Source organism: Bos taurus, chromosome 6 (assembly GCF_002263795.3).
Source record: "Bos taurus isolate L1 Dominette 01449 registration number 42190680 breed Hereford chromosome 6, ARS-UCD2.0, whole genome shotgun sequence".
In the NCBI taxonomy this organism is placed as follows: domain Eukaryota; kingdom Metazoa; phylum Chordata; class Mammalia; order Artiodactyla; family Bovidae; genus Bos; species Bos taurus.
The window spans coordinates 22,297,164-22,321,656 of NC_037333.1; the positions used below are offsets into that span (position 1 = coordinate 22,297,164).

Below are 24,493 nucleotides of genomic sequence, written 5' to 3' on the forward strand. Positions count from 1 at the left end.
AGCTGATGTACTTCAGTAATTACAAAACTCTCTTTGATATACAACTTCCAAAATTTACTCACACAGCTTTTGAACATCTGTTAAGTCCCTCTGGCGATGTGAGGAATACATAAAAAGAGCTATCACAGCAAGCTTACATAAAAGCAATAAGGGAGGTGGGAGGGGGGTGCAGGATTGGGAACATGTGTACACCCGTGGCAGATTCATGTTGATGTATGGCAAAACCAATACAATATTGTAAAGTAATTAGCCTCTAATTAAAATAAATAAATTTAATAATAAAAACAGAGACTGATTTTTAAAAAATCATTCATATAAGATTAAATAACTTATTGATGGGGATAATTAAGTCATGTTAGGAGGATGGATGATTATCACGAGTTTATCCAACTGGTCAGAACATAGGGCTAGAAGTTTTTTAAAAAGATAATTTTTCTACCAAGATGACTTTTATGACTTTTGTACACTATGTTCCCGGTGTGTGGTATACTAGCTGGCACACAACAGGAACTCAAGTAAGTGTTTTGGGAATAGATCTGAGAGTTGAGACTGCCTCATGTGCCTGGGGCAAAGGAAACAGGAGTTACAAAGACCCCAGAGATAACAAGATTGGGTGAAAGGAAAAAAAATCCCACACAGTAAAGAAGTTCCTTTTGAGCTGTGCTAGCAAATATCAGCAACAATTATCAGTCATACAATGGGTTGCTGCTGCTGCTGCTGCTGCTGCTGCTGCTAAGTCGCTTAGTCGTGTCCGACTTCATGCGACCCCATAGACAGCATCCCACCAGGCTTCCCCATCCCTGGGATTCTCCAGGCAAGAACATTGGAGTGGGTTGCCATTTCCTTCTCCAATGCATGCAAGTGAAAAGTCAAAGTGAAGTTGCTCAGTTGTGTCCGATTCTTAGTGACCCCATGGACCACAGCCTACAAGGCTCCTCCGTCCATGGGATTTTCCAGCCAAGAGTATTGCAGTGGGGTGCCATTGCCTCCTCCAATACAATGGGTAACTGGGATCAAACATGTTTATGCAAATGTAGTCCAAAAAAGTATACTGAAAACTGACTTTTAAAACACAGATCACCATTTCCTTTCTAGGTAACTCACTGACTTCATAAAAGAGTGTATAAAAAAATCAAATTTTTAAAAAAGCAAAAGCAAAATGATAGGCAAGAGATGAAGAATTTTCTTACCTGTTGGTAGTGGCATCTCCGGTTGAAATAATTCTGGACTAAACATTGTATGATTCAGAGGATCCAGATGAAACATCTACAAAAAGGAAAATTTTAATATTTCAATCATTACTTTTCCAACACTGTATTAAAAACTTGAAAAACCTAAAACTTAATTATAGGAACAAAAACTAAAAACAAAAACCTGAAAACATTTTAAAGCAGAATTTTAAAAATATGCTCAGGAAACCTAACTAAGTTCTCGTATATATAGAACTTTACATGGGGTTGGGCTATGGTTGTGTGAAAACCAAAGGGATTTCAGAAGAACAATCCACGTGTACAGTCCACGGAGATAAGGACTTAGTGTAGTTTGCTTACTGGCATATCTGCATGGTCCAGTGTATATAATCAGAGTAGGTACTTAAATATTTGTTGAATAAATGATTTAAAGCTTACACTCTCTTAGAAATATAAACATGAGAATCTAATCCTAGAAATCTGTATTTCTTTTATAATGGTAAATAAACTCCTCCTCTAGCATCCAATTGCAAATCCCAAAAGATTCAGACAGTGAGAGCCCTGGAACAATTTATAGAAAAACTCAAACTATAACTTAGTCCAAAAAGCAGATTAACTGAGCACTGAGCTCCCTCTTTTTTTTTTTATCTTTATTTACCTAGCATAATGAAAATACCTGGAATTTAGTGGGTTTGATATGCTGAATAACAGCTCCCCCAAAGACACCCACATCCCAACCCCTAGAACCTGGAATGCTGTCTCCTATAGCAAAAAGGAATTTACAAATGAACACAGAGATGGGGAGATTAGTCTGAATTATCCAGGCCAGGCCTGATAGAGGGATGCAGGAGATCAAAGTGAATAGTAGGAGACATACCAATGGAAATAGGAGGCTAAAGTGATGGAAGGGGTTGGGTCACAGGCCAAAAAAGGCAAGCAGCCTCTAGATGTTCAAAAACATAAGGAAAACTTTCATAAAGAATACAGCTCTGCCAAACCTTGATTATGGACTTCCGACCTCCAGACTGTAAGATAATTAATTTGTGTTTTTTAAGTTGCTAAATTTGTGGCAATTGGTTACAGGAGCACCAGAAAACCAATACAGTGGGTAAACAACATATTGTGATTGAATTATAATCTATCTTGAAACGTTACTAAAAATGACGTATCCCAAGAGTAACATTTCCTTCCTACTTAGTTCATTCAGGATTTAAAATTTGTATTTCTGAGTTTCGTATTTATTTCAGTCTAAATAAGTCATCTATGAAATGTCTGTGGACAGCACAGAAATCAAACACACTTCAGTTTTTATAATACACTAGTTAGTAAATGTGCTGGATCAGGCATTAAAAATAAACAGCGATATTTTACTCCTTTTCTTTACTAGTATATTATTGGACATTCATGTATACCTAAGAATCTATCAATAGTATGTCTAGTTAAAATCAAGACTAAGAAACACAGTGTTTAAACAAAGAACGCTTCAGATCCAGTTGTGAGGTATGCAAATTTTCAATTGAGGAACAATAAATGTGTCTCACATCAACGCTCAGGAGTAAAGTTCATCTACACTATTCACTCTTTGCTGAAAGGGAAATAAAGGAATGAAAAAAACGTGTTGTTATAAAAATGGGCCTCATCTTATAGAGAGAATTTACCAGTCTCAGGGCAGAAAAGATGATCTAGCAGAACAAAAAACTTTCCTGGGGTCCTGCAGACTGGTTAAAGGGCAAAAACTCTGATCGCAGGAGAGACTCAGCCCCACTTCAGACAAGAGCAAAGCAGGGGCATGTGCTGCAGCTTACGTGTGCATTAGGTCAGGGGTGGAGTAAACCCCAGAACACATTAAAATACTGAGGATCTCACTGAAGACATGCAAACTTCAAGAAATATAAATTATTAATCTTGAGACAAGGGGGAAAAAACTCAAACTTCAAGGACCTCTCTCTTTAAAAATGGAAATATCAGAATATGTCCCCACTGCTGGTGCTGACAAAAATGCCCACAAAGAAAAGCTTTCGAAACTACGATTTTCAGCAGGTTTTACTCTTGTATGGCATAAAGGACCATCTCTTGCTGATAGGATTTCCTGTGCAGAGACAGGAAAGCATGGTTTAAAACCAAGCCAACCAACCCTAATGCTGGTGAGTGTCTGCCTTTGTTAGAGACAGCATATTAAAAGTGAAAGGTAAAGCACAGGTTTTTGATAATATGAGTAGCCAAATGTTTGTCATGCTGTAATCAGAGAAAATGCTGCTAGATTTATCTGTATCATTTGTACAATAAAATTCAAAAGCAGCATCTTAATATGAAAAGCAATGCATACTCATTCTTTCTAAATCAATGAGAACATTATGAAGAGTAATGAATGTGACATAAGTATTTTATTTAAAGAAGTAATACTAGATCCCTCAAAAAACATTTCACTTTTGGCTTTCTGATTCTTTGCATGCATAATTTTGGGAAATACATTTTTTTTATGTGGCTAAAGTGTGAAATGATTATGAAATTTGGACCAGATGTCCTGGTACCCACTGCTCCCTCTCTTTGCATAGCCTAGCAAACTACACATTTCAAATATCAGCTGACACAGACTGCCTTTGGAACGTCTGCATAACCACACCCTTCTTCCCTCTTGACATCTGTGTCCCATTGCACACAGACTACTACTACAGTGTTCAACACCACAGGGAAACTACTCATGTCTCTGTCCCTCCTACTAGAAAAATGGCAGCTTCCTGAAATGTGTCACATTTTTGTATCCTTCCTTAGCCAATGTTCTGGTACATAGTGATGTCTCAATAAATAGATTATGAGTGAATAAATATCACTATTTTAAATACTCTTAATATTGCCATTGCAATTACCCTAGAGTCTGAAAATTGCTTCCAAATGGTTCATTACATATATATATACACACACATACACACTATACGTAAATTTCTTTCTCTGTGTGTGTACACACACACATATATGTATAGAGCAAAATATTAACAACCAACAAAGATTTGCTGGACTATTCAACATTTCTATAGGCTTGAAATTAACATTTTTCAAGTATGACATTAGGTGGAAAAAAAGGACACTATTATCCCTTTATAATCGCTAATATAATTATAATGAACAGTTCCATGTCCCCAAAGCACATTCATTGCCCATTTAAGTCTTTCAAACACCTCTGTACGTGAGCATGAGGTGGGGTGGGGGTGGGGGTGCTAAGTGATTCCTCAAGTTTTAATAGCAGTCAGCACTTAGTTAAGATCTTTGAATTCTAACTCTTTTTCACTATACCAATCTGCCTCCTCATTAGATGAGTTTTTAAATAAATACTTTGGCCTCCCCCCAAAATGATATGTTCAAGTCCTAACTCCTAAAATACCTGTGAATGTGACCTTACTTAAAAAACAGGGTCTTTGCAGATGTGATCAAGTTGAGATGAGGTCATCCTGAAGAATGGGCCCTCAATCCACTGCCTGGTACTTTTATAAGAGAAAAGAGCGGGGAGGGGAGATTTGGCTATGGAGATACAGAGGAGACAGAGAGAAGAAGGAATGTGCTGGAGAGGAGCAGCTACAAGCCAAGGAATGCCAAGGACTTCCAATAACCACCAGAAGCTAGAAGAGGAGCACAGGTCCTCCTTCAGAACTCCCAGAAGTAACCAGTCCTGTTGTCATCTTGCTTTTGAATTGCTTGCCTCCGGAACTGAGAGGGAATACATATCTGTTGTTTTAAGTCACCCAGTTTGTGGTAATTTGTTACAGCAGCCCCAACAAACTAACATAGTAGCTATCATTTGACCAGCAGCATGTATAACTTTTATACTACAAGAGTGTGGCAGCAGGGATACTGTTGTTTTACATGGCATGTCCTCTAAGACCTTACGTAAATGCTCTAAGACCTTATGTAAATGGACAAGAAAAACAATTTAAAAGAAATTTTTACCTCTTTTAAGAGTTTTCCTGATAGTTACTGTTGTTTATACTGTTGTTGTAAAAATTATTAGCACGATTATTATACTACTTACTTGTTCATGCCCTCCCAAATACGGGTCGTCTTCTGCCATTCTGGAGCTGTGCATCAAAAGAATACAAAACCGAACTGTTAAGACTGGAATAAACCTTAAAAATTACACTATGAAAGAGTAAACTGCATTATTTCAGTAAGACCAAATATAACCTCTCCCTTTTTTTTTAAAGACCTTAGGAGGAAATACTGTGTAGTTCCTCTTGGGAATCTAAGTCTAAAAGTAGAAAGATTGCATAATCAAGGAATTACCACTTACGCATAACACACAACCCCTATGTCAACGTCACAACAGTGTCCTGGAGTTTGGTACAGCTAGCCTTTATCCTCGGTACAGAAATCATGCCATTAGATTTCTTAGAGGCCATTTCTTTTTGTTACCATCCAGACTTCAAAGATGCACTGAGCTCTTTGTGCAGGTTATTTTCCAACCCTTCATGAATTTTGTCATGGTCCTGGAACTATATCTCCCCACTTTCTACATGCCACTTGAGTTGAGAAACTCAGAGGGAGTCGTTTGGCTGTGGGGGGGGGCCGGTCAGTGCTTTGTGCAGCACGAGGGGAGGACAGCCGCAGTGTGCAGTGCTCCGTCCTCTAGAGCTGTCTGCTGTGTCAGGCCACTTCCTCTCACTGTCAGAGCAGCACAGAAACATTGATACTAAATGTGCAATCAAAAGGCATGAACATAAGAGCCTTTATTATCAAGGCTAGAGTCTCAGATTTACTCAACCCAGCCAGATGTCAATACATCAAAGGCCCTAGCAGTCTTCTATTACCCAAAGGCCCTCACAAAAATGAAGAGCCACATGACCAGATAAAAAGTGTTTAAAATCACACATCATTTTGGATTTCCGTAAGAAGTACTCATCATTATTTTAAATATGTATAGGTTAACTTTAGTTAACTGTAGTTAAATTTACTTAGATCAAATTTTAGACATATTCCCTGAAAATATTAGAAGATTTAAAAACACACAGTTGAAAGTATGTATTAATTTGAGGCTAATTTTTCTCTTTTTCTTCATGAAGTCTATAAAGACTCAAGGGCACTTGAGATGGGGGCTGCCCTAAAGCTGTCTGCAGCCCACCAGAATCTGTCCTCTCCTTTCCCACAGTAATAGACTTGTAGCTGGAAACAACTCGGTCAGAGTACACCCCATATGCCTGTGGAGTTAGGGACAGTCATCTGAAGAAACGCTTGCCGGTGGCATGTCAGAACTATTTACTGCGTGTCATTTCCAGGTCTGGGCTTAAAGCTCTTGACATCCTTCCTCCGTGTTTTTGTTTCTTCTCTTTCCCACTGGATAGAATCTATATATGGAGACGATCTGGCTTCTACCACCTACATAATGATGAATGGCAGCTGAATGATGGTGATGTGAGAAAAGAAATCAGCTCCCCTGTTGCTTAACCCAGTGTACTGTCGGGTCTCTTTGTTAAAATGGTTTAGCCCTCACTCTAATGAATATATCATTCAACGATCCAAAATCCCCCAAAGAGGACTCCAATTTCCAATGAGATCCTCTCCTACTACAGCACTCTGTGACTGGGCAGGGGTCCGGGAGACACTGGAGGGTTCCTTGTGGGATGCAGAACACGCCCAACTTCAACAAAGGGGAAAGAGCAGCTCTGAGTTCTACACAGCAAGAACTCCTACAGATTTGCAGAAAAAATATTCGTTGAAAACAAGAAACTAACAAATTACAAACAGCTGTAGTTGATTAAGGCCAGCTAAAAGGAGGAAAATTGACCTGATACAGTGAAGAATTAAGTCATTTGAAATTCAAGAGTTTTGCCACTGCTGGGTGTGTGACTTTGGATATGTAACTACAGTGTCCTGTGTTTGCTTATCTGCAATATGAGAGATTTTGATGGGGGATGGACCTTCAAAAGAAATAGAATTCTGCTCGGAATATGTTAGCTAACAAATGCTTATTCAAAGAACAAATCACCTACATCAGAACTCTTCTCGTAAGTGCAGATTTTTAATATGGACTTCCATATATATCCAAATTCAAGATTCGTTAGCATGATTTTCAGTTACATAAAGAATACTAGGGACTTTCCTGGTGGTCCAGCAGTTAAGATTTCATGCTCCAATGCAGGGGCCCAAGTTCAATCCCTCATCAGGGAACTAAATCCCACACACCACAACTAAAAGATCCCTCATGTCACAACTAAAGATGCTGCAGCCAAGACACAGAGCAACCAAGTGTGTGAAAGTCGCTCAGTCGTGTCCGAGTCTTTGCAACCCAATGGACCACACAGTCCATGGAATTCTCCAGGCCAGAATACTGGAGTGGGTATACATTCCCTTCTCCAGGGGATCTTCCCAACCCAGGGATCACACCCAGGTCTCTCGAGTTGCAGGCGGATTCTTTACCAGCTGAGCCACAAGGGAAGCCCAGCACAACCAAGAGTTTCAATAAATAAATGTTAAAAAGAAGTAAATAAATATTAAAAAGAAGAGAATGATAGCAAATAGTCTTACACTGAAACACAGGGCTAACACTGGTTACAACATTCCATGTGAAAAATTCTTATTCTCAGAACACCACAGAAGCCTTAGCTTCCAAGAAAAATATTAAGACCTTTTTTTTTTTTTTTTTTGCCTTTAATGTGGTCTCATCACCTGAATCCTCTAATCTTAGCCCACAGTCTTCAAAAGCAAAAGGAGGCTGCTGGTTTGTTAAACTGACAAAACCTGTTCAGAATCTCAATTACACTGATTTTACATATATATTTAAACCTGTGGATGGTTTCCTGACCTTTGATTTAATGTAAGGTGGGCCTGACCTTAATTCTAAAAATGCAACTAAATCTACTTGATTAGAAATGATGCAGGGTTATTATCATGATCACCACCGTAGTGAAAATCTCAAAGATCTCTAAATCAAATCACTGGAAAAAACACCCCATTATATAGAGTCCTCCCTCCAATATCCTCCCTGTGATTTATGTACGGACCTGTACCAAAAGATCATAGTTTTAAAAGCCCAAAAGCAGCCCAAGAGATATGGATGATGGTTAAAATCTGAACTTGGCCTTTGTAAGACAGTTCCCTGTAAAGAGCTGAGGTAACAGTACCCTGGGAGTGATGTCAATGTTAATTCAAGATTTAAAAATAAAATGTCAAATGAAACCAAGAATTATTTGGAAAGGATGAATCACTGAGTAATATCTGCATTAATTGTAAGAGCAGGTTTTATTTCAAAATTCTGAAATACCTACTAAGCCTTTGGAACTGAAGGATTAGGAAAGACCAGGGAAAGTCCCTACTTCCTTCCTGCTCCCCCAGCCCTTTCTCTCACTTTCCCTTTGCACACAGTTCTGTGCTTTTGAGGACGGACTCTGAAACAGAAAGGGAGACACTGAACTGACTGTGAGAAGATGGGGCTAAACTCTGCATCTCTCTCCCTCAACAGCGAGCTTTCAGGAACATTTTCACACCATGGAAAGGGAAATAGAAAATGTAGCTAGTTAGCAATAAATAAAATATCTCCCCCAGTGAACTGCTTGTATTTCTCACATGAGAGGCTAATGTTATAACTGGCTAAGTTCTGAATATGTGGTGAGTTCTGTATGAAAGGCCTAATGGATTATTTTCTGCACATCTCTGACAATTCCACCACGGATATCAGAGGCTAGCACAAGGAGTTCTTAGTGAGGGCTACAAAACCAAGGTTACAGGGTTGGATCATTAAGGGTAGAGTTAGTGGCACTCCCTTCCTTGTAACCAGGGGGATTTTCCAGCATCAGATATATTCACACTCCTTGACCAGAGCCCACTGTAAGAAAATACATTCTATTTGATTAATTAAAAATTAATGACAATTTTTCACATCCATTAAAATGACTTCACAATCTGCAGTTTGAAAAACAGAATCTTAGATGCCATTCAGAAGATGTGGATGGGAATCAGAGATAGAAAGTGACTCCACTTTCAAATTTATTTTCAGTCATAATAGACACCATTGAGATGTAATTTTAATACCTCATCTTGGATAAACAAGAAAAGGAGTGACTTTTCATCATCTCTCTGTTGGATGATTAATAAAAAGAAAGAATACACTGGAGCTTCTTTTCATGGAGGGATTTTTTGGAGGAAACATGCTGCAAGACATATATACTACATATGTGAAATATTATATATGTACTACATATAATGTGAAATATTCAAATAAGAGTGTCTATTCATGCCACAAACCTGTATGCAGGTCAAGAAGCAACAATTAGAACCTTACATGGGTACAGCCACTATGGAGAACAGTGTGGAGATTCCTTAAAAAACTGGAAATAGAACTGCCTTATGATCCAGCATCCCACTGCTGGGCATACACACTGAGGAAACCAGAAGGGAAAGAGACACGTGTACCCCAATGTTCATCGCAGCACTATTTATAATAGCCAGGACATGGAAGCAACCTAGATGCCCATCAGCAGATGAATGGATAAGAAAGCTGTGGTACATATACACAATGGAGTATTACTCAGCCATTAAAAAGAATACATTTGAATCAGTTCTAATGAAGTGGATGAAACTGGAGCCTATTATACAGAGTGAAGTAAGCCAGAAGGAAAAACACCAATACAGTATACTAACGCATATATATGGAATTTAGAAAGATGGTAACAATAACCCTGTGTACGAGACAGCAAAAGAGACAGTGATGTATAGAACAATCTTATGGACTCTGTGGGAGAGGGTGGGAAGATTTGAGAGAATGGCATTGAAACATGTAAAATATCATGTATGAAACGAGATGCCAGTCCAGGTTCGATGCACGATACTGGATGCTTGGGGCTAGTGCACTGGGACGACCCAGAGGGATGGTATGGGGAGGGAGGAGGGAGGTGGGTTTAGGATGGGGAACACATGTATACCTGTGGTGGATTCATTTTGATATTTGGCAAAACTAATACAATTATGTAAAGTTTAAAAATTAAATAAAATTAAAAAAAAAAAAAAAAAGAACCTTACATGGAACAGCTGTCTGGTTCAAAATTGGGAAAGGAGTATGAAAAGGCTGTGTACTGTCACCCTGTTTATTTAACTTATATGCAGCGTACACTATGCTAAATACCAGGCTGGATGAAGCACAAGCTGTAATTAAGATTGCAGGAAGAAATACCAACAACCTCAGATATGCAGATAATACCACTCTAACGGCAGAAAGTGAGCAACTAAAGAGCCTCTTAATAAGGGTGAAACAGGACAATGAAAAAGCTGGCTTCAAACTCAACATTATAAAAACTAAGATCATGGCATCTGGTCCCATCACTTCATCGCAAATAGAAGGGGAAAAAGTAGAAGCAGTGACAGATTTTCTTTTCTTGGGCTCAAAAATCACTGTGGACTGTGACTGCAGCCATGGAGTTAGAAGACGCTTGCTTCTTGGAAGAAAAGCTATGACAAACCTAGACAGTGGATGAAAAAACAAAGATATCACTTTGTCAACAAAGGTCCATATGGTCAAAGCTATGGTTTTTCCAGTAGTCATGTACAGATGCTGAGTGTTGGACCATAAAAAAGGCTGAGCGCTGAAGAATTAATTGATGCTTTTGAATTGTGGTGCTGGAGAAGACTCTTGAGAGTTCTTTGGACTGCAAGGAGATCAAACTAGTCCATCCTAAAGGAAATTAGGGCTTCCCTGAATATTCATTGGAAGGACCGATGCTGAAGCTCCAATTATTTGGCCAGCTGATACAAAGAGCCAACTCTAAAAAAGACCCTGATGCAGGGAAAAACTGAAGGCAAAGGAGAAGAGGGCAGCAGAGGATGAGGTGCTTAGACAGCATCACCCACTGGGGGCTGCAGTCCAGAGTCCGACACGACTTAGCAACTGAACAACAACATTCACTCTCCAATTCCACTTCCAGAAATGTGTACTAAAGAATTATATGGGCAAGTGTGAAAAAAAAATTACAAGACTATGAAGTGAAGTGAAAGTGAAAGTCACTCAGCCATGTCTGACTGTTTGTGATCCCATGGACTGTACAGCCCATGGAATTCTCCAGGCCAGAATACTGGAGGGGGTTGCCATTCCCCTCTCCAGGGGATCTTCCCAACTCAGGGATTGAACCCAGGTCTCTCACATTGCAGGCAGGTTTTTTACCATCTGAGCTGCAGCAAAAAACTCTAAACAATTTAAATGTCCTTTGATAGGAGATCACTAATTATGATTATGCTACATTCATCCAGTTACACGTTACATAATTGCTAAAATGATAATTCAGACCCATACGTAGCAATATAGAGACTTTTACTCCTTAAGTATAAATTTCTGTTTTAATTTTCTAACTTAATTGTGTAATTGGAAATACATATTTAAATAGCAAAAAAAGGAAAATAAAACCCTGTCCTGAATTTAAAGTTTAACTCTGACATCTTTAACAATTAATGATTACACTGAATAAAACATAAAACATGAATGAATCAAAAACTTCTAAGTACTACTGGACTCTTCTTCATAATAAATAGAAAAAAATTAACTTTAAAGGGGCTTTTTATTTATATCTTCTGACCATATATTGATAGCGAAGATGAAAGTTAGTGGTGAGTTTACTTTTCTCAGAATAGCTGATTTTTTGAGTTTTTGAAAAATAATGAATATTTGTGTCCTACCACATTTAGATTTGTATAAACTCATTTTCTGTTTTTCCACTCCTCCATTTCATTTTCAGCTCCCTACTGTTTGAATTAGGTGCAATGGGACGAATTAACATGTAGAATAGCTACCTAGTAAGTACAACTTCCTGCTGCTGCTGCTGCTAAGTCGCTTCAGTCGTGTCCGACTCTGTGCAACCCCAGAGACGGCAGCCCACCAGGCTCCCCCATCCCTGGGATTCTCCAGGCAAGAACACTGGAGTGGGTTGCCATTTCCTTCTCCAATGCTTGAAAGTGAAAAGTGAAAGAGAGGTTGCTCAGTCGTGTTCGACTTAGCGACCCCATGGACTGCAGCCTACCAGGCTCCCACGTCCATGGGGTTTTCCAGGCAAGAGTACTGGAGTGGGGTGCCATTGCCTTCTCCAACAACTTCCTAGTAAGTACTGCTGCTGCTGCTGCTGCTAAGTCGCTTCAGTCGTGTCCAACTCTGTGCAACCCCGGAGACGGCAGCCCACCAGGCTCCCCGATCCCTGGGATTCTCCAGGCAAGAACACTGGAGTGGGTTGCCATTTCCTTCTCCAGTGCATGAAAGTGAAAAGTGAAAGTGAAGTCACTCAGTCGTGTCCGACTCTAGCGACCCCACGGACTGCAGCCTACCAGGCTCCTCTGTCCATGGGATTTTCCAGGCAAAAGTACTGGAGTGGGGTGCCATTGCCTTCTCCACCTAGTAAGTACAAATGAAATTAAAAGACGCTTGCTCCTTGGGAGAAAAGCTATGACAAAATTAGACAGCATATTAAAAAGCAGAGACACTACTTTGCCAACAAAGGTCCACCTAGTCAAAGCTATGGTTTTTCCAGTGGTCATGTATGGATGTGAGGGTTGGACCATAAAGAAAGCTGAGTGCTGAAGAACTGATGCTTCTGAACTGTGGTGTTGGAGAACTTGGACTGCAAGGAGATCCAACCAGTCAATTCTAAAGGAAATCAGTCCTGAATATTCATTGGAAGGACTGATGCTGAAGCTGAAGCTCCAATACTTTGGCCACCTGATGTGAAGAACTGACTCATTTGGAAAGACCCTAATGCTGGGAAAGATTGAAGGCAGGAGAAGAAGGGGATGACAGAGGATAAAATGGTTGGATGGCATCACCGACTCAATGGGCATGAGTTTGAGTAAGCTCTGGGAGTTGGTGATGGACAGGGAAGCCTGGCGTGCTGCAGTCCATGGGGTTGCAGAGTCAGACATGACTGAGTGACTGAACTGAACTGACATTTTCAGAAAATATAAACTCATTTTCTACGTTTTTCCACTCCTCCATTTCATTTTCAGCTCCCTACTGTTTGAGGCAGATGCAATGTGACCAATTAATATGCAGAATAGCTACCTAGTAAGTACAAATGCATTATGCTTGGAGCTGGTATAAGATAAGGTCCTTGTTCACAACAGAATGCCAATCTGACACAACATTCAACTATTACTGCATGTAAAGCTTACCAGTGCAGTTAGTGACACATAGAAATGCTAGCCATTTTATGTAGCACAGTAAACAATATGTTTATAAAAAATGATGGGAGTAACAGGCAGTAAAAGTTTTAGGCACTCTGAGAAGAAACAAATGTTTTCATTTTTTTCCCATCCTACATTTACGGATATACTGCCACATTCCCTCCCGATCCGTATCACTGCTGAAAAAAATGTTTGCATTTTGCCTGCAGGGACATTTGGCAATAGCTGTAGACATTTTCATCTGTCACAACTGGCAGGTGGTCCTACTGGTATCTAGTGAGTAGATATTAGAAATGCTGCTGAACATCTTCTAATGCACAGGACAGCCCCTCACAATAAAGAAATATCCAACTCCAAACGTCAACAGTGCCAAGGATGAGAAACCCAGGTGCATGGCATCATGTCACGACAGTGCACTGCTTCACATGAAGAAAGAACTAAACTTTACTGAGTACCTGCCATGAGTAAGGTAAGAGCTAGCGCTTCACATATATCACGTAACTCTCAAAATAATTCTGAGAAATACTATCCCAGATGAGAATACTGAGGTTTGTAGAGAGGACGGCATCCCCTTAGATGGACAGAGTAATGTCAGCTAATCTGACTCCACTATGATTCAATCACTTTCTAAGCCACAGAAGTGATTTTCCTCCTGGGCTCACAACTTTAATACAGCATCTTAGCTCCAGATCTCCTGAATGTTCAGGTTGGAGGCAGTCTACCCTTAGTATAGCCTGAAAACTGGAACAGGATTGTGACAATACACAGTACTTAAGAGAGTTCTTCCGAGACAATTAAAAGTAAAGGTAAAAATACCAGACGTTAATGCAAATGGTATTTGTCTTTTGCTTTGTTTTGCTTTAAACATCTCCTTTGATCAAGTTCAAAGGCTAGGAGGAGAATAAAGAGATTCTCTCTGAAACATGCCCATAGAAAACACCATTCTCACTAATGGTATGATGAAAGTATAAAATTAAGGTATATTGAAATGCTCCTTCAATGCTTCCTCCCTACATTAATTTAGTCATTCATTAAAAAAACATTTAGGCCTACTATGTGTCAGTTGCCAAAAACACCAAAGTGCCTAAGAACGATGTGGTGCTTGTACTCACAGAGCTGACAGTTGTAGCAGATTGAAAGCAACGACCAAAAATTCTTTGCAACTCCACTTGAGAAAAGGAAAAATCTATTTCTCCATCCTTTGAATCTTGGTAGGCCTCTTACTTACTCTGACAGAGTAGACAGAAGTGTGAGCTGTAAATGCAGACTTCAAGGCCTGGCAATGACCATTCTGCTCTCTTTAAACACAGCTGCCCTGTGAGTAAGCCCGGGCCCTCCCACTGGGGGACAAGAGACCACACAGGGAGCAGTGAGGGGACACACAGGCTGAGGACCCCTAGACCATACAGCACCAGCGAAGCAGCCAGAAGTTTTCAGAGATCCGCAGATGACATGGACAGCCTCACTAATTGAAACAAATAAGAAATGCTTGTATCTTAGCTTTGTGGTAATTTTTTGTTTTTATGCAGCAAAGGCTAACTAATGCAACAGTTTAGTAAGTCGGAAGGCAGGCAAAAGCAATGCAACATAAGTGTCACAGGAAATGGAGGGCATGTGGGGCATAGGTTAGGTAGATTATCTTGGTAATTTGGTAGTTACACTTTGTTAGGGTCTTAGACCACCCCCTTTGTACTCATTTTACTTGTTGGCCTATTCAGTTTCCAAGTGAACAAAAGGAACAAGGACAATAGGCAAAACCAGCAGAGTATAAACAGAAATAAAATTAGTACTGTTGAAACCTTCAAAATATAAATATTAATAAACTGCTGCTAGCTTTAAGCAGATACAATTATGTGCCAAGTCGCGTCAGTTGTGTCTGACTCTTTGCGACCCCATGGCGTGTAGCCCACCAGGCTCCTCTGTTCATGGGATTCTCCAGGCAAGAATACTGGAGTAGGTTGCCATGCCCTCCTCCAGGGGATCTTCCCGAAATAGGGACTGAACCCATTATAAAACAAATTAATAATGTTTTTAATCCTTTTAACTCTCTACTTCTTGTTATTTAGTTGCTAAGTCATGTCTGACTCTATTGCAAACCCATGGACTGTAGCCCACCAGGCTCCTCTGTGCATGGGATTTTCAGGCAAGAATGAATACTGCAGTGGGTTCCCATTTCCTTCTCCAGGGGATTTTTCCGACCCAGGGATCAAATCCACGTCCTCTGCATTGGCAAGTGGATTCGTTATTGCTCAGCCGTCCACGTCCTCTGCATTGGCAAGTGGATTCGTTATTGCTCAGCCGCTGCTGCTGCTGCTAAGTCACTTCAGTCGTGTCCGACTCTGTGCGACCCCAGAGACGGCAGCCCACCAGGCTCTCCCGTCCCTGGGATTCTCCAGGCAAGAACACTGGAGTGGGTTGCCATCTCCTTCTCCAATGCATGAAAGTGAAAAGTGAAAGTAAAGTCGCTCAGTCGTGTTCGATTCTTAGTGACCCCATAGACTGCAGCCTACCAGGCTCCTCCATCCATGGGATTTTCCAGGCAAGAGTACTGGAGTGGGGTGCCATTGCCTTCTCCAAACTCTCTACTACCTAACACCAAATTTGTCATTCCTAGGGTAATGAGCCTCATTGCTTGACTTTCCAGTTTTTGCCAATATATCATTCTCTCATACACTCAGGGGCAAAAATCAGTCAACTTTTTCTCCTTTTCCCTCTGCCTATCTCACACATATCCAGTCAATAATCAATTTCTGTTAATTTTTTTTCTATATTATTTCCTGTATCTGCCCCTCCTTTCCACATTCCTTTCACTGTTACATTCCAGTTAAACTTTCACCACCTCACCTCTGAGTGACAATGATAGCCTCCATTATTCTCCTTTATTGTGGTGTTTTTTTCTTCCTTAAGCATCTTTCACATTATTGCCTTATTTCTTAAAAGACAAAGTCGAAAGTACTCAGCCATTCACCATATCACACTAAAAACATCATCTTAACAGATTCTTTTTTTTTTTTTAAGAGGTAATGCTTATCATATAATATGCTGAGTGGTTGAGGGCTTTCACTACATCCCTACCAAAACCTTCTATGAGAGGCAGACTGATCATTCAAAAATGCCTTGCTGGATTTGTACACCTATAGTTAATTCATGTTGATGTATGACAGAAATCAAAGCAATATTGTAAAGCAACCATCAATCAATTAAAAATAAGTAAATATATTTTTTTAATGCCTTGTTGGGTGTCCCTGATGGCTCAGTGGTAAAGAATCACCTTCCAATGCTGGTGATATGGGTTCGATACCTGGTCAGGAAGATCCCACAAGCCTTGGAGTAACCAAGCCCGTGCGCCACTATTGAGCCCATGCTCTAGAGCCTAGGAGCCACAACTCAACTACTGAAGTCCATGCGCCCTAGAGCCCTTGCTCCACAAGAGAGGCCACTGCAACGAGAAGCCCACGCACAGCATTGAAGAGTCACCCCCAGCTCTTCAACTAGAGAAAAGCCCACATAGCAACAAAGACCTAGCACAGCCAAAAAATTATAAAAAAATTTTTAAACGCCTTGCTCATTTTTATCTTGTGTTATTCGTTCACAGTATGCCCTGCATCCTACTTTAGGAAGACCTCCTTTCCTACTTAAATATTACCCACTTCTCAAGCTTCTACTCAAATACAACCTTTGCCAAGAAACCCTGTATTTCCCCTGTAACCTATAGCTCTACAGGGCACGTTCAAGGGCTATAATACTTCTGTGTATTGATTACTTCACACTTGACAACATACTATTCTACTCTTTATCTTTTTTTTTTTTTTTATAGATACCTAAAAATAGATATGGGCTTCCCTGGTGACTCAGTGGTAAAAGAATCCACCTGTCAATGCAGGAGATGCAGGTTTGATCCCTGGGTTGAAAAGATCCCCTGGAGAAGGAAATGGCAACCCACTCCAGCATTTTTGCCTGGGAAATCCCATGGATAGAGGAGCCTGGCGAGCTATAGTCCAAGGGGTTGCAAGAGCTGAATATGCCTTAGTGACTAAACAACAACAACAAAAATAGATAAGAGTTCTGCTTCTTTGTATTGCCAAATTAGTAAATAAATATTTTTAAAAATAAATTTTGCATTAATGGAAATAAACAGTGCAATTTCAGATTTGTCCAAATGTGAACTTTTGGTTCCAGTCATGACAGAGAAACAATTACTAAACTTTCCCCCGTTGCCATAATCAAATGTAAAAGCTACACAAAATACCCAAAGCAATAATTTAAGTCTATGGACAAGAAACAGTATAAGACAATATACTGTTAGAGAATGGAAACACTTGAGATGTGCTCCAAATTCATGTTTTGACTGAGGGTGTGTTCCAAACTATGACATAAGGAAATAGAGCCCCAACAGAGAGCAGCAATCTCACTGGGAAGAGTTTCAGAGAGGAGAGAGATACACAGAGAAAGAGGCTCATAAATCTGCATAGGAGTCACTTCCAGCCATTGGCCAAATACTAAACTGTGCTAGTGAAGGACAAGATTCTGCAAAGTCTACTAGAAAACAGCTGCTGGAGATCCACATCCAGACAAGGGGGAACAGAATAAGCTGAACTGAGATTCCAGAGGTTCCTGGGACTTCTGAGAGACTCCAAAGCTCCAATCATCTAGGGTGAAGAGATATCATTTAACAATCTTAACATTCAGCTGTGACCTCATAAGACCATGCAATGAGAGTAAGGGACACATCTTAGAATAAGGGTTACTCTAAACCCATCTTAATAAAACCCAGTGATCCATGAGCAAATTTATTGCCTGTTACAACAAAATTCAACAACCTTTAAATGAAAACAAAGATCCATACTCTCTACAATGTGGTGTTCGCAATGTACAACAAAAAATGACAAAATATGCAAAGAAGTAGGAAAATATGACCCAGAAGAAAAAATGACACAAATGATGAAATTAGCAGCCAATGCCTTTAAAACTGCCAATAGCAGTATGTTCAAGAATGTAAAGGGAAACATGGATACAGTGGATAAACAGGAGACCTTGGCATAGAAATTAAAACTATTAAAACAGAAAATCAATAAAATCCTAAACTGAAATGAAATTTCACTAAGTGGAATTAGAATACTGAGCAATGTAGAAGGAAGAATCAATAAACTTGAATAATGGTCAATAAAAAACTAGTCAAAGTGAAGCACAGAGGGAAAAAGCAGAAAAAAACACTTTCAGTGACTTATGAGACAACATATATGTGTAATATATGTGTAATTTAGAGTTCCAAAATGAGAAAAAAGAGAGAAAATATATTTGAATAATGGTGGAGAGCTTTACAAACTTGATTTAAAAAAAATGAATCCACAATTCAAGAATCTCAAAAAAACCCATGTTGGATAAAAACAAAACCATGGTCAGTCATATTACAGCCAAACTGTTAACAATTAATGATACAAAAAATCCTAAAAGTATATAGGGATAAGAAGGAACAATGGTAAGTATGACAGCTGACTTCTCGTCAGAAACAATGATGAAAGTGCTGAAAGGAAAAAACCAAATCAGTGAAAAACTCTATATTCAGCAAAAATATCCTTTAAAAATAAAAAGTGAAATTGACGTTTTTCAAATAAACAAGAGCTGAGAAAATCTGTCGTCAGCAGGTCTGCTAAAAGATATGTTAAAGAAAGTTCTTCGTGCTGAAGGGAAATGGTACCAGATGGAAACCTGGACCTACATGAAAGAATAAAAAACACCAGAGGTGCATAATAGGTGGGTAAGGATAAGAATTCTTTCTTGTTTGTTATTCAAAAGAAACACTACGTTTTGGGGTTTATAACCTTTGCAGAAGTAAACAGCGTAACAACACAGAAGGGAAGAGGACAAATGGAAGTAAACAAGTATCAAATTCTTACATTACATGTGACATGTTATAGTATTAATTCATGGTAGACTCAGGAATGCATACTATAATCCCGAAAGCAACCACTTGAAAAATAACCAATGAAGGAGATAAAAATGGAACTTTAAAAGTAACCCTGATTTATTCAAAAGATGGTAGGAAAGGAGGGAAAAGAGAATAAAGAACAGATGGCACAAATGGATAACAATTAAGCGAGACAATAGGCTTAAGCCCAACCATATCAAAAATTACATTAAATAGAAATAGACTAGAGTCAACTGCACAAAAACAGAGATTGACTGTTGGACACAAAAGCAAGACTCAGGTATAAGTTTGCATAAGAATTACAGCAGCACGATTTACAACAGCTAGGACACGGAAGCAACTTAGATGTCCACCAGCAGATGAATAAAGAAGTTGTAGTACATATATACAAGAATGGAATATTACTCAGCCATAAAAAGGAATGCATTTGAGTCAGTTCTAGTGAGGTGGACGAACCTAGAGCCTGTTGTACACAGTGAAGAAAGTCAGAAAGAGAAAAACAAATTTCGTATACTGACACATATATATGGAATCTAGAAAAATGGCGCTGATGAACCTAGGTGCAGGACAGAAGTAGAGATGCAGACGTAGAGAACAGCCTTTGGACACAGTGGGGGAAGGGGGTGGTGGGACGACTTGAGAGCAGCACTGACATATATACACCACCATGTGTGAAACAGACAGCTAACGGGAAGCTGTTGTACAGGCACGGGGAGCTCAACCTGGCACTCTGTGACAACCTAGAGGGATGCGCTGGAGTGAGGGGGGGTGGTTCAGGACGGAGGAGACATATATGTACTTCTGGCTGATTCATGTTGTTGTATGGCAAAAGCCAACACAATATTGTAAAGCAATTATCCTCCAATTTAAAAAAATTAAAAAGAATTACACTTCAATATTAAAGACTGAGTTTAAAAGTACAAAGATGGAAAGTTATGCCAGTTACACCATGGAAATACTAAATGCAAAAAAGCAGGTTGTTTTAAAATATCATATACAGTAGACTTCAAGAGAAGAATGACTACCAGGGACAGAGAGGAACATTTCATAAAATGAAGAGGCAGATCATCATGGAGAAATAATATTGTAAGGTATATGTACATATTCACAGAGCTTCAAGATACATGAAGTAAAAAGTGGCAGAACTAAAAGAAGTGGAAATGTCTACAATTATAGTTAAGATTTTTAACACTCTTCTCTCCATAATTAATAAAAGCAAATCAAGAGGACATCAGTAATTTTCGTAGAAAATGTAGGAACACCACCTTGAGCTGCATTAACCTAAATGCACATACAGTAGAGAACATTCAATGAACGACTGCAGAATACACGTTCGAGTACACATGGAACAGTCACCAAGAGACACTATCTGTCGGATCATAAAACAAGTCTCGATAAATTTCAAAGAAGGAAAAGCACACAAAATATATTATTCAGACACAATGAAATTAAGTTAAAAACTAAGAACAGAAAGATATCTAGAAAATCCTCAAACATATATAATTAACTCAAGATGTTAAATTGGAGGTGTGCCTTAGAATCAATAAGCATAGTAAATACAACCTCATTCCCCTGTATGAAAGAAGCATCTAAATTCTCACTGTATCTTGTCCACTGCAATCATGGGGAAGAAGGATTTTCTGAGAGAAGTGATTAGAATGAATTCCAACGCTTTCTGTAAGAAACAAATCTTTGCCTCTGGTGTTTTCTTAATCATAAATGACTGAAATGTATAGGATCAAAAATGTTTTGGACATTTCTGAATATTATACTTAAATGCCAGGTATATCAAATGGCTGGAGGAGGGCATGGCAACCCACTTCAGTATTCTTGCCTGGAGAATCCCCATGGACAGAGGAGCCTGGTGGGCTACAGTCCATGGGGTTGCAAAAGTGTCAGACACGACTGAGTGACTAAGCACATATAAAATGGCAGATCCATTCCAAGTAACATTTCTTATTGTTTGCACTACAGCAGGATAAAATCTGGTGAAAATAAATTTGGGTAGCTAGAGAAGGTCTCTAAAAATTATCATAAATTATCTAAAACCTTTCATGTTATAACTGAAGTCACTCATGAAGTCAGTCATTTCCACATTAAAACCAACTGAATATACTTAGTCCAAGTTTAAGGTCTTTCACACAAGTGGCATAAATAAGGGATTTGACTTACTGGACTTTGTTCTGCAACTTTTTGCTTCCACATTTCTATTTCTACAGATTTCTTCCTCCCTGAAACTAGAGTATGATGGGGGTGGAGGATGCATGTCTGTACAGAGCACAGAGGCTTCTTAGGACAGTGAAATATATCCTCCTGTATGATGCCATGATGATGGACACTTGTAATTATACACCTGTCCAAACCCACAGAATGCACACAGCGAGAATGAACCATAATGTACACTTCGGACTTTGGGTGATTATGATACGTTAATGTTGGTTCATCAATGGCAACAAATACACTGCTGTGGTAGGAAACGCTGATTATGGGGGAAGCTATGCATGTGTGGGACAGGCAGTACATGGTAAATCCCTGGTTTTCCCCTCAATTTTGCTGTAAACCTTAAACTGCTCTAAAAAACTAAAATTATAATAAAAATAGAGTACGACCAAATTTTAATTTCATGTATGGCCTTTGTCTTGAGTACTATTATGGAGTATTTATATTTGCAAATGGAGGAGGAGGAGACTTCACAGATTACGAATTACAGATTAATGTTGTTTTTTTAAATTTTTTTGGCCATGCTGTGTGGCATGTGGGATCTTAGTTCCACAACTAGGGAGACAAGGGATCAAACCTGTGCCCCCCTGCAGTAGAAGCACGGAGCCCTAACCACTGGACCGCCAGGGAATTCCTAAGACATTAAAAATATTCTTTTGATCAAATTTAGAGAAACTGATCACATTTTCTTAAACCTGATAACTTTAGTTTGGATTTTCATTTTTTACTAATTCTCCAATATCAATAAAAATATGTCCTATGTTTTAACAGAAAAGGATTCATCATGTGAACCAGCAATACTTGCTTCTTTGCATATGGTGACAACTGTCCTAAGAGGGAGAAAATGGTTTCCTCAAAGAAAAAAATCATAACCACCTTCCAAATACATACATATAATGACTTGCAGGCACCAAAATCAGGCCTTATACGGGGACTGTTCACTTCTAGAGTCTTGATAAGAAGGTCTTTTCACAATGACCACTCCTGTAGATAAACCCTTCAATATATGCAGATGTCAGTATACAAAGTGAGCAGAGGGGGAACAGGTTAACCACCCTCTCTTCTATGTCTGAAAAGATCAGATGCAAATATTTCTTTCTCTCACGTCTCTTTGTCAGTGATCTTGAATACATGGCAATAAACAAAATATTTACTCAAACTCATAAATGACAAATTAGTGTGAAAATGTGATTTGCTTTATGTTTTTATTTATATATTTTGTTTAGTGAGGACAATCTGAAATGAACTGCCTTTAGGGCTTTTAACCATAGGAGAACTCAACTTTTGTGAATCTCACTGTTAGCACCTGGAATTAATGAAATCATTCAGTCAACTCTCAATTGTATGTGGATGAATGAGTCATGGAATCAACATATATGTAATCCAACAGTCATTAGTGAAACCTTTTAAGAATCTTGACTAAGAAGGAGCAGAAAGGGGGCTTTTGGTATGCTGGTAATCTTCTATTTAACATTAAATGGGTTCACTTTGAGATAATTCATTAAATCCATACCTTTGTGATTTGGGCAGTTTCTTAGTTATGTGATTTTCCCATTTTTAAAAAGCTATTATAAAAAAAATTTTTTAATGAAAACATTATATGATCTAATAAGCTCCATGAAGTCATGTATTTGTCTTGTTCAACATGACATTCCCAGTGTACCTGGCACATAGGAAGGACTCAACATATATTCAAAAGAATTAATGGTTAAAAAGAAATTCTACAACACACAAGTGAAAGAGCTGAGTTAAAAAGCAAAGGTTCTTTTTCAGAGTGATTAACTTTTCAACGCTCTTAACTTCCTCTTTTTGGTTTTCCTGGGTGTTCTTTTCATATCTCCAAAACCATGCTTATATCTTTTTTCTTAGTTGATCAAGTTCAGACCTTGTGTTCTTGCTATGAAAGATGAGGACTCAGCTCTTACCACTACCATTTTCCTATCTTCTTCCTCCAGATATAGCTATAATTATTGAGAGCTTGAACCAATTCAGAATCAAAATACTGAAGTTTACATTCAACTTCTGTGTCATGTTTGCCTTCAATTCCTTTGGTGATAGGAGCATTGAGTAAAGAATAATTAACAACAAAAAGATGCAACTCCAGAACACCTGAAAGTCAGGAAGAAGCTGGACTGGGACCATAAATGATAACTCAGAATACAAAAATAGAGAGCTCCTCATATTATCCTCATATGACAATCAAGAATTGTCTTCGTACCTTCTCACATGCATCTTCCTTAAGTTGACCTATCTCAATAAAGCAAGAAAATTGGAAATCTTTCAACAGTACTATTACAAAGGAAAAAATAATTTGAGGGAGATGCTTAGTCTAACCTTTTTTTTTTTTCTTTTGGAGAGAGAAAATGAAGCCCAGAGAAATTAATTTGCCCCAAGTCACACAGCTTGTCAATAGCAGTCTACCAATATTTGGCTAGTTACTTACTTATTCAATCAGCAAACTTACCGGGTGGTGTGCAAATAAAAAGCAAGATGAAACCCCTGCTGTCAAGATATCTTCTGTCTAGAAAGTATAGGAAGTCAAGAGTCCATGGACTGGGAGCACAAAAGTCTTTATGGGGAGGTCAGGGAGAATGGATACAGAAGGGACAGAGAAATGGTGATGTGTACATGATGCCTGAAGCCTGCATAGTGAGTACAATGGCTAGGGAGGAAAGGGTACTCCTCACCCAGCGAGTGCATATCCAGAGGCATCCAAAATGAGAAAACATGGTGGACAGGAACTGAAAAGTGATCTGGATGACTTGAGAAACAGGATGGATGAGGAGTAGGGTTTTGAGGTGAGGGGTGCAGGAATCACCTTGTGAAGACAATGGAGATTCATTTCAGAAATACAAAGATTGTGATATGATGAGATTCGCCCTTTAGAAAGCTGACTTTTATGCTGAAATGAAGGATGGACTAGAAGCAGGAGATTATGCATCAGGAGACAACGCAAAAATGAAAGCTAGAGATTCAGTGAGGAAGGGATGGATTCTGGAGATGAGAGGAGGCTGAA

General features: G+C 39.0%; 1 protein-coding gene across 1 annotated transcript in view; it reads right to left on the minus strand.

Annotated features, from left to right (window-relative positions):
- Positions 1-22,097, minus strand: part of NFKB1 (nuclear factor kappa B subunit 1) — a gene marked incomplete at its 5' end in the record, with an annotated part of 113,412 nt that extends 91,315 nt beyond the window's left edge. Inside the window, 3 exon segments of the mRNA NM_001076409.1 lie at positions 1,191-1,266; positions 5,215-5,260; positions 22,068-22,097. Coding sequence (NP_001069877.1) covers positions 1,191-1,266; positions 5,215-5,253 — 115 coding nt within the window.
- Between the last annotated feature and the right edge of the window lie 2,396 nt (positions 22,098-24,493).